Source organism: Neoarius graeffei, chromosome 11 (genome assembly GCF_027579695.1).
Source record: "Neoarius graeffei isolate fNeoGra1 chromosome 11, fNeoGra1.pri, whole genome shotgun sequence".
NCBI lineage: Eukaryota > Metazoa > Chordata > Actinopteri > Siluriformes > Ariidae > Neoarius > Neoarius graeffei.
In genome coordinates, this window is record NC_083579.1 from 83,600,741 (window position 1) to 83,620,370 (window position 19,630).

Here is a 19,630-nt window from a genome sequence, read left to right on the forward strand (position 1 = left end):
CATTCCGGACGAGAAAAAAAACAAAACACATTCTGGACGAGACCAGATTGCGAGACCAGCGGGGTCTCCGTGGATTGTTATCGGAAGCAAAGCGAAGGAGGCAGCGCCGGGAGCCGAAGCAAAAGCGAGACTACAGGCAGAGCCGGCCTGTTGACTAAGCTCAGAAAACAGCCACTCAAACCTCCACTGCCAAGCCTCTACCTCTCCAACGCCAGATCCATGTAAACAACAGTGACTTACCCATCCAGTGAGGATCATTTTCTTGTTTACAAGATGCCACATCTGAGTCGCTGACAAATCCTGAATTTCTGTAGAGATAACTGTCCAGAGATTTATAAGCACGCAGTGCTTCACCACTGAACAGCGAGGGAAAGTTGATGAGGTAATCATACACGTCTGGGTATTCCGCTGGCAGTTCAAAATCCGGTCGTAAAAATTCTGTCCGGAAAGCCATAAAGGTCACAAATCTGTAGATCGTTTATTTTAGACATATATCTATCTGTTCATTAGAAAAATGAGCCGTGTAGTCCGTCGGTTGAAATTGATCCATTCTGTACACGAGTGCAGCAGTATTCAGCGGTGTTTTTGACCGACAAGATGGCGGTTGTGTACTTTCCGGTCACGTGACTGCAAGATCTCTATTGACGGTATATAAGCAAGTTAACTACTTCCTGTAAGTTTTATTTTTGTTAGTGCCTTTTACGTTTTCAGTTTTTATTTTGAAGCCCTTCTGGCGTACTCTCATCTGAGAGTCAGCAACTTGCCCATAGGCGTTCACACATGAACGGCAGCTAATTGAAGAGTGTATGGAAGGAAAAGGTGTTTTGAAGATGTTGCCTTGCAATGTAAAGTTTCATTATGGATAATTAAGCGCCTTGCTGGAAATGGGAACAAGGTATTGTGTGTTTCAACTTGTTTTATGACTGTTTGCTGTGACGTGTTATCCTAATTAACTGCCGAAAGGGTGTTTACATATATCGTTGTCGTATTAGCCATGCTAAGGTTAGCTTATGCGAAAGGGTGCTACATGGATAAGCTGTAATGTCGTGTTAATGCTGGTTTTCTAGCTTTTCATGTGCTTTGACCTATTTTATATGTGAGTGAATATTTGATAAATGTACACGTGTGGTTAACTGGCATTATGGAAAGGTTTATGCTTGTGAGAGCTAATTTTATTTATCCATCTGCAGCTCTTACGGTGTTTGTGAAGGAAAGGAAGTATATTTGTGTTCAAATTAAGGATGACGGCTGAACATAATAAATGCTTCTTGAAACATCAGTAAGCTTCATCATTGTCTGGCTGGGGTTCGCTATACTGTGTCATGATAGCAAAACACACCTGGAGGACAGTGCTATGTGCTCTGTTCCCCACATGCATAAGCTCGCAGAAGATCCCAACCAGCTGTGATTTAATAGGGGACAGAGTATGCCCCTCGTTATGCCCCTGGAATGGGATGTTCAATAAGAGACAGTGGGTGTGAGAGACAGGAGTCCAAATATACGGATTTCGGGGCATCACAGTGGCACAGCTCCAGGGTCCTGGATTCGATTCTAAGCTCGGGTTGCTGTCTGTGTGAAGTTTTGCAAGTTCTCCCCCGTCAGTGTAGGTTTCCTCTGGGTCCAATGGTTTTCTTCTTCAGCAAATTAGTTATGCTTAAAATGCCATTTGGGGTGTGTGTGGGGGGGGGTTAATTAAATATAAATCCTATATGTATGGCATTGGGGGGGGAAAATGTCTAGATTTAGAAATGCCATAATTGTCAGCAAGCTCAAATAGTGATGTGCATTGGGCTATTTTTATTTACTTACTTTCTTTCTTACTGTGTGGACAGTTAATTTTGTTTGTACCTGCATGTGATTTCATAACAAATTTGGGAAATTCTGTTCCCCAGAAGATAAGCAAACAAGTAGCTGAATTTAAAACAACCCTGACCAGGCAAGTCCTAAGAGAATACTGTAAATACATCATGCAGTGCCACAGTCATGTTAATGAACATTCGTCTTATTTTGTCCTGCAAGCTTCGTATCTGACCATTTTGTTTACTCCCACAAGGAAGTAAAAAAAAAACCCCTCATACTCGTATCCAGTACTGGCACAAAATATGGAAATGCCTAGGAAAAGATCGATTTTTGCATACTTAATCCATGCAAATGACATCAGAATCTGCACTGAAGACAACTGAAATTTATTATGAAGATACAGAGACACCTTTTAACCACAATTTTATACTTTAACCATGAAAACACTAGCAGTTTTGGCCATCGTTGTGTGATAAACATCATAAAATATTGGAAATGGTATCTCTCTTTTAGTTTAGCCCCAAAACCAACCTTAATCACTCCTTGTTGGGCAATCCTACCCTGATATGCTAATTATTCCACAGGTGAAAACCATTAACTAAATCGCATACCTGCCAACCTGTACGCATCTTGCGTAGCCGCTACGAATTTTTACCTCATTGTACGGCTGTACGTTTTCACATTAAAAAGTACGCATATCGTCCGAACTCGCATTTCAGTCAAGTTCTCGCTGAAGTTGATACCGCTGATCTGTGAGAAAACTCAAAGCCAGAATGGAACGCTTTGCCCAATCCCCCCACCCCTCTTCCAGAGCGTGTGGCTCTGTCCTCTTCACCCCCTCCCCTTCCTCCTTCGCGTCGCTGACTTGAGTGCAGCGGTGCAGCCAGGTGGCTAGAGCGAGTCGGGGATTGAAACGTCGGTTAGAGAAGAGAGATTTCATCAATGATGGTCAACAATCCATTCTGCAAAGATCACTGGAAAGGTAAAATAAAAACATTAGGTCAGCCCAATAAACCGACATTGTTAACCCCTCGTGAACGTTATACTCGTTCACCAACTCAATATGCTGCAATACTTCAGGCTTTCCCACATGCATGTTTCAGACAAAAACTGAACATATGGAGCCCGAACCGAGCGCCAAACGTGTTCGGAAACCCCAAAGATTTCTGGAAAGCTATCGGGAGAGGTGGCCTTGTCTCACACGGTCGCAGTTACCCAGCCACGCATTCTGCACGGTGTGCAAGATTGATATAGACATCAGTCACCAAGGAGCAACAGGTATGCGAACACCGTCCCACACGCCCGTTAAAGTACTGCAATAAGAAGTTTTAGCTAACTGGAAGGCAGTGCGTAACACTTTTACTGTTATGCACGGCCTTCCTATATTTGTAACAGAAACGGTTGTGTTTCACGTGTACTCGAGCTTCCTAGCCGTTATTTTGTGCATTTACAACACCAACAGTACAGGCTAGTTCTTCATTTAACTTCGAAGCCGTCACTCGAGGTTGCATATATGATGCGGTAACCAACGAAACCTGATTACAATTCCTCTCGCGCTCTCATTGAATCACTATGATAAGTACCACTTTATTGATGTGCTCAACAAAACGTAGCGTGTTGTATATCTTAAGGGCAGTCGGTAACGTCTGTCAGTGGTAACCTAGAATGTTTGCAGATGATGTGAAGTCGAAAATTGGTCATCCCTCTTATGAAAAAACCTGCGTGGTACTGCAGTATCAAATGCTTTTTTCTTCAGTATTACGGCAGTAAATGCAGTATTTCGAATGCAAATGCAATAGTTTGCACATGAAAAAGGCATACTACAAAATACTGCAGTGTACTGTATAATGCAATATTTTTACTGTATAATGCAATATACTTCCAACATGTTAAAAAATCCAAAGTCTAACCCTATTGCATGGGAAATTTGTGCATACCATGTTTTGTGTTGAAAGTGCCTTTTTTACATACTGTATTAATTTAATGTGGTGTTATTTTGAAAGAGTGGCTCTGGTTTAATTTCATTTCATTTGCACATGCATTTAGTGTTTGTTGTGCTTTTCAAAACAGAAGGAAGTTCCCAAGAGCCATCAATAACAGTTTCCCCAAAGTCTATCAATAGGAATGTTTTACAAAACTGAACTATGTTCCCAAGGTCAATCAATACAACTGGATTGAAAGTGTGTTTTTGGTCTGCTGGTTGTGGTCTGTGGGGGCGCATGCGCACCGGGTTGGGGTGAGGTTGACGCGAGGGGGGGTACTCATGAAATTGTAAAATTGTACTCATAAAATTTTTTCAAGGTTGGCAGGTATGAAATCATGTGGTCTCTACAAAGAATTCATTAGAAAAATATTTATCCTCTGACTACAGCCAGGCAACAGGCAGAAATGGCATCAGAGAGAGAAACTACAGAAGAGCAGCATATTAGGATGAAAGTTTTGTGGGAGGAGGGCCATTCATAATGAGCCATAGCAAAGAAACTGCATGTGACCCACAGTGCTGTCTGGAAATGCCTCAAGCATCACCAGAAGACTGTGAACTTCAAGAACATTTCAGACAGAGGAAGGAAGTAGTAGTTGACTAAAGCTGATGTCCAGTACCTCAAGACTACATCCCTACGAGAGAGGAAGAAATCCAGCAAGGAACTGGCACAGGACCTCCAAGATGCTACAGGCAAGGATGTCTCCCCACACCTGGTTAGGAAGACTCTCTCCGCAGAAGGCCTCAAAGGTCATGTGTCGGTGCGCAAAACTTTTGTTGAAAGGTGGAAATAAGCAGAAGAGACTTAACTGGGCAAAAATTCACAGGAGTTGGACTTCTGAGCAGTGGAAAAGGGTCATGTTCTCAGATGAGAAGAGATTTGAATTATTTGGCAACGCTATGCAACAGTAAGTCAGGTGCAGAAAGGGAGAAAGATACAAGGCAAAACTGTATTTCTCCCACAGTAAAACATGGCGGAGGGGTCCTGCAAGTATGGGGAGCCATCACTTACAATGGAGTTGGTCATCTCTACAAAATAGATGGGACCCTCACTGCTGACAAGTACAGACAAATCCTTATCCATCATGCTGTGCCTTCTGGAAGAGCTCTCATTGGCAACAACTTTATCTTCCAGCAAGATAAGGACCCAAAACACACAGCCAGGATGGTTAAACAGTATTTACAAAACAAAGAACAAGATGTCAGCTTGACAATTCTTGATTGGCCAGCCCAAAGTCCTGACATGAATATAATTGAGCAAGTCTGGAACTACATGGAGCGAGAGAAGGTGAAAAGGGCTCCTTCAAATCTGCCACAGCTCTGGGAAGTGTTGCAAGACGTATGGAGATCAATTCCACTTGATTTTATTCATAAACTTTATGATGGCATACCTGAGTGTCTGTGCACTTCAGTGTCAAGGGGTTCCATACCAAATATTGATAATATTTTAGAATGATTTACTCTGGTTACTTGTAACATTTGTTATGATGAAAATGTTTAGTTTATTAAGAGAACTTGAGAACAAAAGGTCAAATTGTGTTTTGTCAGTTTGGTAGGCGTTTCCATATTTTTTGCCAATACTGGTACCTTGTTGTGTCCTGTTTGATCCCAGTCCTGATGGACACCTCTAGTCTCAACCAGATGCTCAGTGAACCTTACTGGCAAGTGTAGGTACAGTCCGCTGTTTTGTGTCTAAGAACTACAACTTCCGCGTGACCTACGTCACGCCTGGGCGGGATCATCTACGTCATCCTCCAGGAGGGCATAAGTCCAGGCGGAAGCTCCCAGCTCTTTGTGTCTCGCATTTGGATCCGAGCCATCTAGACGCATATAGAGATGCCCTCCACCATAAAGACGTCTTTTTCTTCCTTTCTTGCAAGATCCATCATTCAGCCCGATTTCTTACCCTTGGCCAAGATAAACTCTAGAGTTGCGCGATTTTAAACTCAGTGAGTTACAACCGGTTCATTCGTATTAGAAGTGACATCACGACTGCCACTCAAACACAGTTTTAATTAAAAGTTAAGAAGCGATTGAATCCTTTTTAACTCAAAGGTGCCGTGCATATTATTCTGATCAGAGACTTTCCTCCTCATCACGAGCCACGACGTGTCGGATCAAGAGAAGTTCTCCGTCCACGGAATCGACTCGCGTGCTTCATGAACAGCGAAGCTCTGCAACGGCGAACATCATCTCAGAACTTTGCTAGAGGCAAGATATTGAGTAAAATATATTTGGGCATAAATTAAGAGAGTCTTAGGAATTTAGCTTTTATTGAAATAGTGTGAATTTAAACCCAGGTTTATCTGTTACACTGTTAAACACGCAGCATGTTGAATTGATCTGTTTTGTTTTAATATCTCAATTAGATAGGCTGTGCATGTCTCTCTCTCTCTCTCTCTTATTCCTTACTAATATCCTCAATTTCATTCTTATTATACATTTTGACCTTATCAAGATTTCAGTGAATTTGATAATGTTATAAAGTAGGTGGAATTCCTTTGTCTCAAGGCAAATCACGAGGGGGACTCACCTTCCCCCCAACACCTCAGATAACATTCCCCACACACCCTGGCTCTCCCTTTCACAGAACATTCCAAACTTTTATAGCCCTCTCTCTCTCTCACACACACACACACACACACACACACACGCGCGCGCTCTCTTACACACACATGACCATCATATTTGAATATATCTGCTGACATTATTCATTTTATTTTTATCTTTATAATAAATTCATTTATTGAACAGTGTTTTATTTGTGTTCCAATAAATATTTCCGAAGTCCCCAATCTCTCAAAGAATTCAAAAAGGTGCAGATGATTTATGTAATATGGTAAGTGATCAATAATAATTTGGAAATGTACCATAATTTAGCTGTTTGGCAATTTATCCAGGATTAATGAAACAATTCACTAAATGATTCATTGAATGATTCACTAAACGATTCACTGAATGATTCACTTGAATGATTCTATGGTATGATTCAAATGAGTCAAATTAACGATTCAATGGGATTGATTCAATATAATTAACCTTCAAATTGAATGAGACTGATTTAATGAGATTGATCACTTAATATTAATAGTAACTGTGATTGTACCTACACAAGCTTTCTTAGGATAATCTTTATACAATACTAATGTACCGTATATGGTCTTAGATAGACATGCACATTTGGGCCTCATTTCTTCCTGTTGTGTTTTCTCTACTCCCAGACTGTGAAGTTTGCAAATCCTTCTTCCTCAACAAATGCGAGGTTCATGGGCCACCCCTCTTCATCCCCGATACTCCTGTTCCCATGGGAGTCCCTGACCGAGCCAGACAAACACTTCCTCCTGGGCTAGAAATCCAGAAGTCCAGTATTCCTGATGCAGGCCTGGGAGTGTTTAATAAGGGGGAGACTGTTCCAGTAGGTGCACACTTCGGCCCCTGCCAGGGAGAGCTGGTGAACCGAGAGGAAGCCAAGAACAGTGGAGACTCCTCGGTTGTGAGTTTGTCATAAATTTTATTATAAAGATTGTATATTTTTATGTAACAAAATATGATGACTAGATGAAGGTAGCTCCAATTAATATCAATTTCTTCTCGCAGATATGTGGAGTAGTGGTGTAAATCGCAAGTTTGAGCACAATGCAGTCCGACATTGGTTCTTTTAGCCAGTGTGGTGGAACTTACCTGTTAATAAAAATACTAGTAACACCTCAGTGCTCAAGTAAATAAAGTAATGCTCAAGCAAATATTTCTTTTATTGTATAATTATTCATGAAAGTCCCATAAAATCACAAACCCAGGTAGTCACCAACATAGGTCCTCCCATAACGACTCCTAAACATGGTCAGCTTCCTGTATTACAGGGTGTCCGCGGAGTCTAAAAAAGTCTAAAATTACACATTTTCAATTTTAGGCCTAAAAAAGTCTAAAATACAGAGATATTTTGCACTGTTGGTCTAAAGTCTCATTTGGGTAATTTAAGACCTAGGTTACGTGCAGAATTATTCTGCACGTAGAAAATCTTCCCAGAAGTTCCTTTCAGCACCTAGATGTCACCCGGGATTGGTTGGCATCTAGGTGCTGAAAGGAACTTCCGGGAAGACTTTCTAGTTTCGGTTGTGTTGCCAAATTGGGCGGTTTTAAGTGCGTTTTGGCGGGTTTTGAACATATTTTGGGCTGGAAAACGTCAGCAGTATCTGGCAACACTGCCGGCGGAAAGATTTCCTGGTTCCGGTTTACAGTGCTGACTCAGTTCGTGCAATTGCTGGTGTTGCGTAGGCTACCGTGTAAGCTCTGTCAATTTCAGCGACAAATTAAAAATGGAAGCGGACGAATTGGTTCCTAAAAGAACTAGTAAGGGGTCAGTCATCTGGCATTTTTTGGATATCACAAGGAGGACGTGGAACAGCAAATGTCAGTTTGTAAAGTATGCAAAAAAACCTGTCATCGCGAAAGGTAGCAGTACGACAAATATGTTCCATCACCTGAAAACTCACCCGGTACAGTATGAAGAGTCTCTTAAACTCTGAACTACTTGCCCACGAGCTAAAACCCACCACGAGCTAAACAAATGACCATAGCAGCCTCGTTCTCCAAAGCCACCCCATATGAGAAAACGAGTCAGAGATGGAGAGCTATAACGGATGCAATCACTAACTTCATTGCCGAAGACATGATCCCAGTTAGTATAGTGGAAAAACCAGGCTTCCAAAAATTACTAAACACACTTGATCCCAAATATGAGTTGCCTGGTCGCAGACATTTTACAGAGAAGGCAATACCGGAATTCTACACATCTGAGAGGCAGAGCCAGAAAACACTCAGTTCAAAAGTGTGCCAAGAGAGAAATTATGTTTTGCAGATCTCTCTCTCTATTGTGAATGTTCTAGTGGTTCTCAGTAGTCGGGTTAATAGCTTGGAGATCTTTTTTTTTTTTTTAAATAACTTGATGAAAGAGCACTTTTCTTATTTAGGCTAAATGTCTTTCTCAGTGTTGAGCTTGCACTTTATTGATTTTGAGCTCTGAGCAGCTCTGTATTGTATTGCCCCTTTGTTTGTGCCACATCTTTGTTGAATAAAAATAGTCTTATTTCAATTCAATTGTGATTAATCACCAACATGAAAGTTTAAAATGTGTTGTTGAAAACCACCTGTAAAGTTAACCAAGAATGTTATTTAATCTGCAGGGATTGTAGTGAAAACAGTAAAGAGTAAAAGTTAGATTTCATGGGGTCCTTTAGATGAGATTTAAATATATCGAGATATATATATCGTATATCGTGAAATGGAGAAAATGTATCGGGATATTCATTTTTTCCCATATTGCACAGCCCTATTGTCACAGTTTGTAGCAAAATGGGCAAATGCAAGTTTAACGACTGCTGGCTTGAACACTGATTTCGTAGACTGGTTAAAACGTGTACCAAACAATCCGTTTGAGGCGTACTGCGCATTGTGCAAAAGAACACTCAAACTCAGCACCCTGGGTGTAAAGGCACCAGAATCGCACGCGAAAGCGGAGAAGCACCAGGCTGCCCATAAAAGTCTGCAACATTCGCATGCCATCACTCAATTTTGTTCACCGTTGTCAGGTCCAAGCACATCTCGAGACGGTGTATCAGCTAACTCCGTGCAAACTGTAACGTTACAACACGCAAACCGTACGGAATCGAATGCCTCATCCTCAAGTGATTTGCGGGATGTCTTTGGCTCCACTGCAACTTAGTTCCTCATTAATGCAAGAGCGCACCCTAGGGATGTAATGAGTTCATTGGTGAATGATGATAAATTTTATTTCGAAAGTACTGTAATTCAGGCTCTCCCAATTTTTTTTTTTTTTTTTTTTTGTGCAGCATAAGTCTTAAATTTAACCTGTTATGGTCTTAAAAAGTCTTAAATTGAACTTGTTCAAGCCTGCAGAAACCCTGTACACATATTAGTCGTCATCAACAACATTCCATTATAGTCTGTTTTCCCAAATGCAGTTGAGAAAAACTGTACCAAGTTTTCCTCGACACTGCTGCATGCACAACATGGTAGCTTCTCTCTCTCACACACACACACACACACACACACACACACACACACACACACACACACACAAAAAAAAAAAACAAGAAACGTATTCATTTACACTTGGTATGTTTCTTTTCTAAATGTCAACATGGTAGCTGCGGGGTCTTAAGTCTTAAATTTAATATTCCAAAATTAAGGCCTTAAAAAGTCTTAAATTGCTTTGCCCAAGTCTTAATTTTTTAAACAAAGGTCTTAAATTTACTCATACTATTCTACAATGTGAAAACGTGGGTTTTGCGTAACATCAGTGAATTTCTTGGAGTATGCGCAAAGAGAGAAACAATATTGATACATTTTCGCACCGGCGCAATCATCGGAGTCCGTGGTGGAGAGGAGACTTTGCAAATCGCAGCATGGGGAAGTGTCGTTTTAATCAGCAGTGGCTTTCAGATGAAAGATATTGTGATCGGGTGAGGGAGGTTCCTGGAAGCGTTGAAACAAGATGCTGTGTTTGTCGAAAGACCTTCAAGTTGTCCACTATAGGTCATTTCGCTTTAGAGTCTCACATGCAGAGCTCAAAGCACATTGCATCTGCCCTCCACCGCCACCAGCACATCGCTCAGTTCTGCACGGTTTAATCTCCGAATGCACCTGGAGTTGGCACGAGCACCACTGTCGAACGTCAGCAGCATCAGCCAAGCCAGACACCATCGGCAAGGCTATCAACAACACAAGGGCCGAGCAGTGGCATGATGGGCGTCGGTGGAACCCCGACACTTCGGGCAGAGGTGCTCTGAATTTTAAAAACAATTATGGAACACCACTCGTACAGCTCGAATGAGGGCATAAGCGAACTCTTTCAGGCTGTGTTCCCAGACTCGGAGGTCGCTACAACATTCTCCTGTGGAAAAAACAAAACGTCTTACATAACAAAATTCGGTCTTGCTCCTTATATAACGAAGGAGTTGGTCAAAGACGTTAACGAGGCAAGTGGTGGATTCGTCGTAATGTTCGAAAGTCTAAACAAGACGACGAAAAGTAAACAAATGGACCACTCTCCTATCTATCTGTCCTCTCTCTCTCTCTCTCTCTCTCACATATATATATTTGTCTGTCGCTCGCTCGCTCTCTCCTGTCTGTCTATCTCCTATCTATCTGTCGGTCTGTCTCTCTCTCTTAACTGTCTACCTCTCTGTCTGTCCTATCCATCTATATACAGGGTTCCTACGCAGTATGGAAAAGTATGGAATTTGATTTTAGTATTTTCCAGGTCTGGAAAAGTATGGAAAATGGAAATTAGGGTATGGAGAAATATTTGTGTTTCCAGACCTTTGCTGCTACATAGTAAAATGAAGCTCAACATTCCGACATTCAGTTGAATTTTGCCAAAGAAATGTGTTGAAATGCGGAGGGAGGGAAACGGGTGTTCTGTTGTACTGGCATGCGCTCCGCCACACCCCCTGAACCTGCTTGCTTCTTGCAAGACTTTGGACAAGACGCAGGAAAACCCCCTGCTACAAAACGCCTCTTGAACACGCGTGAACACACATCATAGCGCCGGTCAGTGTAAAAATGCTTATGGCTTATTTGGCAGTGTTGCCAGAATTTGCTAGAAAAATAAGGCACATGGACCCTGAAAACAAGCGACCCAAGACAAAAAAACCTGCCAACAAAAATATGAAGGCTGTGTACGCAAACGTACATATAAACTGAACAATGCTGTTATTACATTATTATTATAATTACATTACATTTAGTTGTCGCTTTTATCCAAAGCCACTTAGTTATTACAGGGTACAACATGGTTACAACCTGGAGCAATGTGGGGTTCAATGCCTTGCTCAAGGGCACTGCAGCCATGACATACTGGTTAGGGTGGCCACGTCTCGGCCACGTCTGCCATCTCTTGGTATGTGGACAAAATGCGATCTACAGTGGAACTAACACAGGGCCTTCATAAAACACAATAGTAAATACAAAAAATGCCATAATGACTGTTTTCAAATTAGAAGCTTCAGTAAACTTCTGTGTGTGCACAACATACAGGGTGTCCCGAAAAAATGTATACACACTTTGAATCATTGTGAAGTAGGTGTTTATTAAAATTAATTTCATTTTCAAGGTGTAATAGAATTTACAGACATCACTTTGTTTTATCACTGCCTCTAACTGATATTTATAGTCTACGCTATGAGACCTGCAACAGTCACTGAAAGTGAATGTCCAAAAATACCAAGAGAATTGAATGTGATTTGCATTGTCAGCAGTGACTGGACCAGAATGGATGTCAGTTTGAGAACAGGCGGTGACTAAATAATAAAATGTCTGTAAATTCTATTACTCTTTGAAAATTACATGGATTTTAATAAACACATACAGTACTTTACAGTGATTAAAAGTGTGTATACATTTTTTTTCGGGACATCCTGTATGTGGTTGACATCTTCACACACCTGTGTTTTAATGTCTTGAAGTGTGCATCCGATACGTGTGCGTCAGAGTGGCATCCTGTATTTTGTGTAATGTGTATATATATTTATGACAAAAACAGGGCACTGATACAAATTTTAGGCCAAGCTAAATATGGTATGCATTTTGGTGGTATGTCATAATGTGAGTACCTGTTTGATTTTCAAGTAATTCTTTTAAATATATGAGTAGTTGTTTGTTCGCTGAAGTCTCCAAACCTGAGAATTTGAGTATGGAAAAAGTCTGGAATTTTAAATTTGAAAATGTGTAGGAACCCTGTATATATCTCACTATTCTATCTATATCTTTTTATCTTTCCTCTCCTCTCTCCTATCTATCTCTTATGTCCGTCTACCACTCTGTTATCTATCTATATTATGTCTATCGCTCTCTCCTATCAATCTCTTATCCATCTGTATACCTCTTTCCTATCTATCTATTTATCTCATTGTGTCTCTTATCTATCCACCTCCACATCTATGTCTTCCCTCCCTCCCTTGTTTACTAGGAGTATTTACATTTCTTTTTATTCTTCAAAATGTAAAATGGTTGAAGCAAGTTGAATGCTGGGAAACTAAGACAAAGAGTTTGTTTATCATCTCTGGGTGCATGGTCATAACTAGTTTAGAGACCGTTCTTTGGGCCTTGAGTTGGGCCCTCAGTTTGGCTTTTTGACTGGTGAGTGCACACCTTTGTACCAATGTATTGGTACGCCAATTGCATTTTTGTGCACCTTTAAGAGACTTTAGGCTTACCTCTTTTCTATCTCTCTCTCTTCCCATCTATCCCCTCATCTCTTATCTATGCCCCTCTGTATCTCTCTCCCTCCCTCATTTACAAGGGTACAAAATGTAAAATGGTTGAAGCAAGTGCTGGGAAACTAAGACAAAGAGTTTGTCTGTTTAGAGTGTTGTGAATGTTTTTGATATTTTATTAAAAAAAAAAATACACCCACATCACTTTTTTATTTTAAGTATCATCTCTGGGTGCATGGTCATAATTAGTTCAGAGACAGTTCTTTAGGCCTCGAGTGAGGCCCTCAGTTTGGCTTTTTGACTGGTGAGTGCACACCTTTGGCATTAATGTGTTGGTATGCCTATTGCATTTTTGTGTACCTTTTAAGGCCATGACTTGGACCCTACGTTGTGCTCCTTTCTTCCAGGTTTAGACTTGTTTTTTTTTGTCTTGAATATGAAGATTCAACAAGCAATGCACATAATGACTTTTAAGTATATAACTTTTATAATAAAAGTATTTTTACTTGAAACATTTGTCATTATTGGGAATTTGATCTGGTGTTCTACGACCGCATAATGGGTGCGATGTAGGTCTTGATTCTCATTTAAGTGGTCTTAAGGTCTTAAAAAAAGTCTTAAATTTATGGTGGTCAAACCTGGGGAAACCCTGGTCAAGGATAAACAGAGAAGCATGACACTACAGGATCTGAGCAGATACTGTTAACTATAATTTAATGCTAAAGTTAATATAAAACTTGTTACCACACCAACGAGCCAATGGTTTTCGATGCCACAAAATTTGCCACCTATGCGAGTTGGTTTGATGCTGGGGTCTGCAGTTGGTGTGACGTTGTTTCATTTTTGTGAATTCACAAATGCAGACAAAATATAATTTGAACATCGGTTCAGTGAGGGTTGATTTAGATATGTACAGTATATACCCAGTGTGCTGTGAGACAAAGTGAAGTGTGCTGTGGAATTTTGAGCAACCCCATGCATTTTTATGCAGGCTCATGAAATATTTTTTTAAAATACAACAATGACTGTACTTTTTCATTAAAAATGTTTGTAGGTAGTCACTTAACTTTTACATTTTTTTGTTTAATCTAAATGGCCTTTAATCCCATTTTGAAAATAAATTTGGGTCCAGGGAGGAGGATTATTGTAGCGACCAGAAAAGGCAGTCGCTTTAGTTGTTGCCAGGTCCACGGAGCCTTGCCAGAGTGCATGGGGCTGTTAATGTTTAAGCTTGGAGAACATTAGGGGCTAAATAGCAATGAGCCACCTTGACCAAGACTCCTGCAGTAATTGACCACCTCTGGCCAGTATTTCTGATAGGCATGTATCTTGTAGTAAAATAAAACAACATCTAGAACCATGTTATGTACAGAGCATAGGATGTCACATAAGTCAATCAGTCCCTATCCCAGTCCACCATCCCACCCTGCCTGAAGTCCTCTACCGTCTTCCATTGCCAAAAAAAGACCATTAGCAGCCTGAATGGCCACTGTCCAGTGGCACTTACTCCCGTCATCATGAAGCGCTTTGAGCAACTGGTTCAGACTTGCATCATCTCAAGTCCCCCACCCATGTTAGACAGACACCAGTATGGTTATAGAGCTAACGGGTCTACAGAGGACGCCATAGCTACAACTCTCCACACTGCCCTCACTCACCTTGAGCAGCAGGAGAGCTATGCTAGGCTGTTCTTTGTGGACTTTAGCTCAGCATTCAACACCATTCTCCCTCGCAGACTGGTGTCCAACCTGACAGACCTGGGACTGTCTTAATCCATCTGCCTCTGGATAAAGGACTTCCTGTCTGATCGCTCATAGAGGGTGAGAGAAGGCCCCCACATCGCCTCAGCAATGGCTCCCCTCTCTTCACCCTCTAGTCAAGTTTATTTTTATAGTGCTTTTAACAATAGACATTGTTGCAAAGCAGCTTTACAGAATTTGAACGACTTAAAACATGAGCTAATTCTATCCCTAATCTATCCTTAATGAGCAAACCTGTGGCAAGGAAAACCTCCCTCAGATGACATGAGAGAGAAACCTCGAGAGGAACCAGACTCAAAAGGGAATCCATCCTCATTTGGGTGATAGACAATGTGATTATAACATTTTTAATATGAAGTCAGTTTTGTTGATGTTCTAATTCTTCACCGATGGAAACTTGAGTGCAGAACTGTTCATGACAACTGCAGTCCTAAAGTTATCAAGTCAGCTGTAGTCCTCAGCCATAAAAGCATTACTGCAAGTGTCCAGAGCATCTTGCAAGTGTGACTTTCAACTGTCCATATGGGGCCATCCTCCACAGGAGCGATGTGATGAGACTCCAACCAGGTGTAGGGCATCAGAAAGGATCAGGCAGGTCTGAGGAGCAGAAGCGGTCAGGATTGCCATGTAATTCAGAGGGACAGATGGGGGGAGAGAAAGGGAGAAAACATAGGTTGTTGGGTATGCCCAATGTCACCTGATGAGTAGGAACAGTATACATTTTGCACTGAGTTTTGCCAGAGTCCCAAGCAGGGACTCTGGCAAAACTAACTAGGACAGCATAACTAAAAGGGGAGAGCCAGAAGGCAACACAGGCATGAGGGCGCCCCAGGACATAAAGCAGCAGCCACTACAGGATCAACAAACTTGAGCGAGCAAGCGAGTGGGGGACTGACAGCATCCATACATCGCAGTTTACCAAAACACTGTCTGAAGACCTTCCAGGTCTACTCCTTTCCCTCAAACACACTTAACAAAAGGCTTGGCTAAACAGATATGCGTTCAGCCTAGACTTAAACATGAACTGTTTCTGATTCCCGAACACTACTTGGAAGGCTGTTCCATAACTGTGGGGCTTTGTAAGAAAAGGTTCTGCCCCCTGATGTAGCCTTCACTATGGGAGGTACCAGCAGATAGCCTGCACCTTTTGATCTAAGTAGGCGTGGTGGGTCATAGAGGACCAGAAGTTCACTCAGGTACTGTGGTGCGAGACCATTCGGTGCTTTCAAGGTCAATAATGGTATTTTACAATCAATGTGAAATTTGACTGGGAGCCGATGGGGGTGATGGGGTCATATTTTCTAGTTCTAGTAAGGACTCTTGCTGCTGCATTTTGAACTAACTGGAGCTTGTTTATACACTTATTGGAACATCCAGACAGTAAGGCATTACAATAATCCAACCTGGAGGTAACAAGCATGAACTAATTTTTCTGCATCATGTAGTGACATTGAATTTTTTCTCTTAGAAATATTTGAGATGAAAGAAAGCTAACCGGGTAATGTTATTGATGTGAGTTTTGAATGAAAGTCTGGGGTCAATAATCACCTCGAGGTCTTTTACTGCTGCACGTAAAGAAACAGAAAGGCCATCCAGAGTTACTGTGTAATCAGAAAACTTACTTCTAGCTGCATGTGGTCCGAGTACAAGTACTTCAGTCTTGTCAGAGTTAAGCAGAAGGAAGTTAATAAGCATCCAGTGTCTAATGTCCTTTACACATTTCTCAATTCTATTAAGCTGGTGTCTCTCATCAGGTTTTGTAGAAACATACAACTGTGTGTCATCAGCATAACAGTGGAAACTAATCATGTTTATGAACAATATCACCCAGAGGGGGGAGATATATATCTCATCTCATCTCATTATCTGTAGCCACTTTATCCTTCTACAGGGTCGCAGGCAAGCTGGAGCCTATCCCAGCTGACTACGGGCGAAAGGCGGGGTTCACCCTGGACAAGTCGCCAGGTCATCACAGGGCTGACACATAGACACAGACAACCATTCACATTCACACCTACGGTCAATTTAGAGTCACCAGTTAACCTAACCTGCATGTCTTTGGACTGTGGGGGAAACCGGAGCACCCGGAGGAAACCCACGCGGACACGGGGAGAACATGCAAACTCCGCACAGAAAGGCCCTCGCCAGCCCCGGGGCTCGAACCCAGGACCTTCTTGCTGTGAGGCGACAGTGCTAACCACTACACCACCGTGCCGCCGGATATATATATATATATATATATATATATATATATATATATATATATAAAAAATTTTAGTGTGTGTATATAATATAACCCAGATTCCAAAAAAGTTGGGACAAAGTACAAATTGTAAATAAAAACGGAATGCAATGATGTGGAAGTTTCAAAATTCCATATTTTATTCAGAACAGAACATAGATGACATATCAAATGTTTAAACTGAGAAAATGTCATTTAAAGAGAAAAACTAGGTGATTTTTAAATTTCATGACAGCAACACATCTCAAAGTTGGGACAAGGCCATGTTTACCACTGAGAGACATCCCCTTTTCTCTTTACAACAGTCTGTAAACGTCTGGGGACTGAGGAGACAAGTTGCTCAAGTTTAGGGAGAGGAATGTTAACCCATTCTTGTCTAATGTAGGATTCTAGTTGCTCAACTGTCTTGGGTCTTTTTTGTCGTAACTTCCATTTTATGATGCGCCAAATGTTTTCTATGGGTGAAGGATCTGGACTGCAGGCTGGCCAGTTCAGTACCCGGACCCTTCTTCTACACAGCCATGATGCTGCAATTGATGCAGTATGTGGTTTGGCATTGTCATGTTGGAAAATGCATGGTCTTCCCTGAAAGATGACCTGGATCTGGATGGGAGCATATGTTGCTCTAGAACCTGGATATACCTTTCAGTATTGGTGTCTTTCCAGATGTGTAAGCTGCCCATGCCACATGCACTAATGCAGCGGTTCCCAAAGTGGGGGTCGCGACCCCTTTGGGGGTCGCGGAGGGACTCCAGGGGGGTCGCGGAGAGACGGGACTGTTTGCATAACACAGAAAAAAAAACGGGCATTGGAATTGCTCCCTTTCACTCAGTAATCGCGCTCCGCCCTTGAATATTAATTCTATTCAATTTATGCTAAACCGCCAATCTGTTGGATTGCTCTGATATTGTTGTTATTAGCAAACCCTCCTCCTGTGAATACAAACTGTATAAAACAGGTCCCTATTTTGAGATTCAGAACAAAACATCGGACGGCGACTTTATGACAACATGGACAAGTTTCTACGCGTGCTTCCTACAAAACGCAAGGCTGCTGCACAGGACGAGTTCCCATGCACTTCGGCAGCGAAAAAGATAAGGCGGTATGATGATGCATACATCGAAATGGGCTTTACGAGCACATTGGTGGGTGGTGAGGAACGACCGCAGTGTGTTCTCTGTCTGAAGGTGCTGGCGACAAAGTTTAAAGCCAAACAAGCTGAAGCGTCACCTGGACACGGCACACCCCGAGCACAAGGACAAGCCGGTTGAATTCTTTCGGCGGAAACTTTTGAACTTTCAGGCACAACGGGTGAACTTCACTAAAGTTGCGTCTGTCAATGTCAATGCCCAGCTTGCCTCCTACAAAGTGGCCTACCTCCTTGCGCAGAGCAAGAAGCCACACACAGAAGCGGATGAGGTGATCCTGCCCTGTGCCATTGAAATGGTGAGGACCATGGTCGACGAGGCAACAGCAAACAAGTTACGGGCGATCCCCCTCTCAAATAATACGATTGGAAGACGCATACATGACATCGCTGGCGACATTGAGGAGCAGCTCACCGACCGAGTACGTGCAAGCACCCGGTTTGCTCTGCAGGTCGACGAAGCCACTGACAGCAACCGAGACTGTTTATTAATCACGTACATCCGTTTTGTTGATACAGAGGACATGAGAGAGGATCTGCTATTCTGCAAGGAGGTGAAAACACGAGCCACTGCTGATGAACTGTTCCGAGTGATTTGACACTTATTTGCAAGAGGCAAAATTGAAGTGGGAGTGCTGTGTTGGAGTGTGTACGGACGGGGCTCAGGCTATGGCTGGGAAGCGCAGTGGGCTACAAGCGCTCATAAAGCGCGTGTCCCCCAGTGTGCAGTGGACCCACTGTATGATTCACCGAGAAGCGTTGGCATCGAAGCAGCTGAGTACCGAACTGAACAAGGTGATGACGGACGTAATCGCCACTGTCAATTATATCAAAACGCGCCCTGTTAAAGCTCGACTCTTTGCTGCTCTCCGTGAAGAAATGGGCTCCAAACACACGGCAGTTCTGTTTCACAGCGAAGCGCGATGGCTGTCACGTGGGAAGGTATTGAACAGGGTGTTTGAGCTGCGAGAGGAGATACGGATTTTTCTCGAGGAGGAGAATCATGCACTGGCACTCTGTTACAACGACGAACGGTTCCTGATGACAGTTGCCTACCTCAGTGACATTTTCCAAAAACTGAACGAACTGAATCTGCAAATGCAAGGACCCAACACCCATCTCCCTCAGCTTGTCGCTAAAATGCAGTCATTTACAAGGAAATTGGAACTGTGGGGAAAGATGATTGAGGAGGGAACAACAGATTGCTTTCAGAACTTGCATTCATTTCTCCATAACACCAACAGTCACAACACAATCATGCCATGCATTCGTTCACACATTTTTGCCCTCCAACAACATTTTCAGAGGTACTTTCCTGTTATGGATTTGGCACACTATGAATGGATCACAGACCCCTTCAATACAAGGCCACCTGCTCATCTCAGTGCTACTGAACAGGAACAGTTCATTGATGTGACCTCAGACATAGGATACAAACAGCAGTTTAGGGCCAAGTCACTGTCT

At 42.2% G+C, this 19,630-nt stretch overlaps 1 protein-coding gene across 2 annotated transcripts in view; it reads left to right on the forward strand.

The window, feature by feature from the left end:
* The window catches only part of LOC132894678 (zinc finger protein 271-like), a 99,459-nt gene that overhangs the window by 51,852 nt on the left and 27,977 nt on the right, over positions 1-19,630 (forward strand). For both annotated transcript variants that reach the window (XM_060934813.1, XM_060934814.1), the window contains exon 3: positions 7,003-7,274. In XM_060934813.1, coding sequence (XP_060790796.1) covers positions 7,003-7,274 — 272 coding nt within the window. The remainder of the gene's footprint in view (positions 1-7,002; positions 7,275-19,630) is intronic.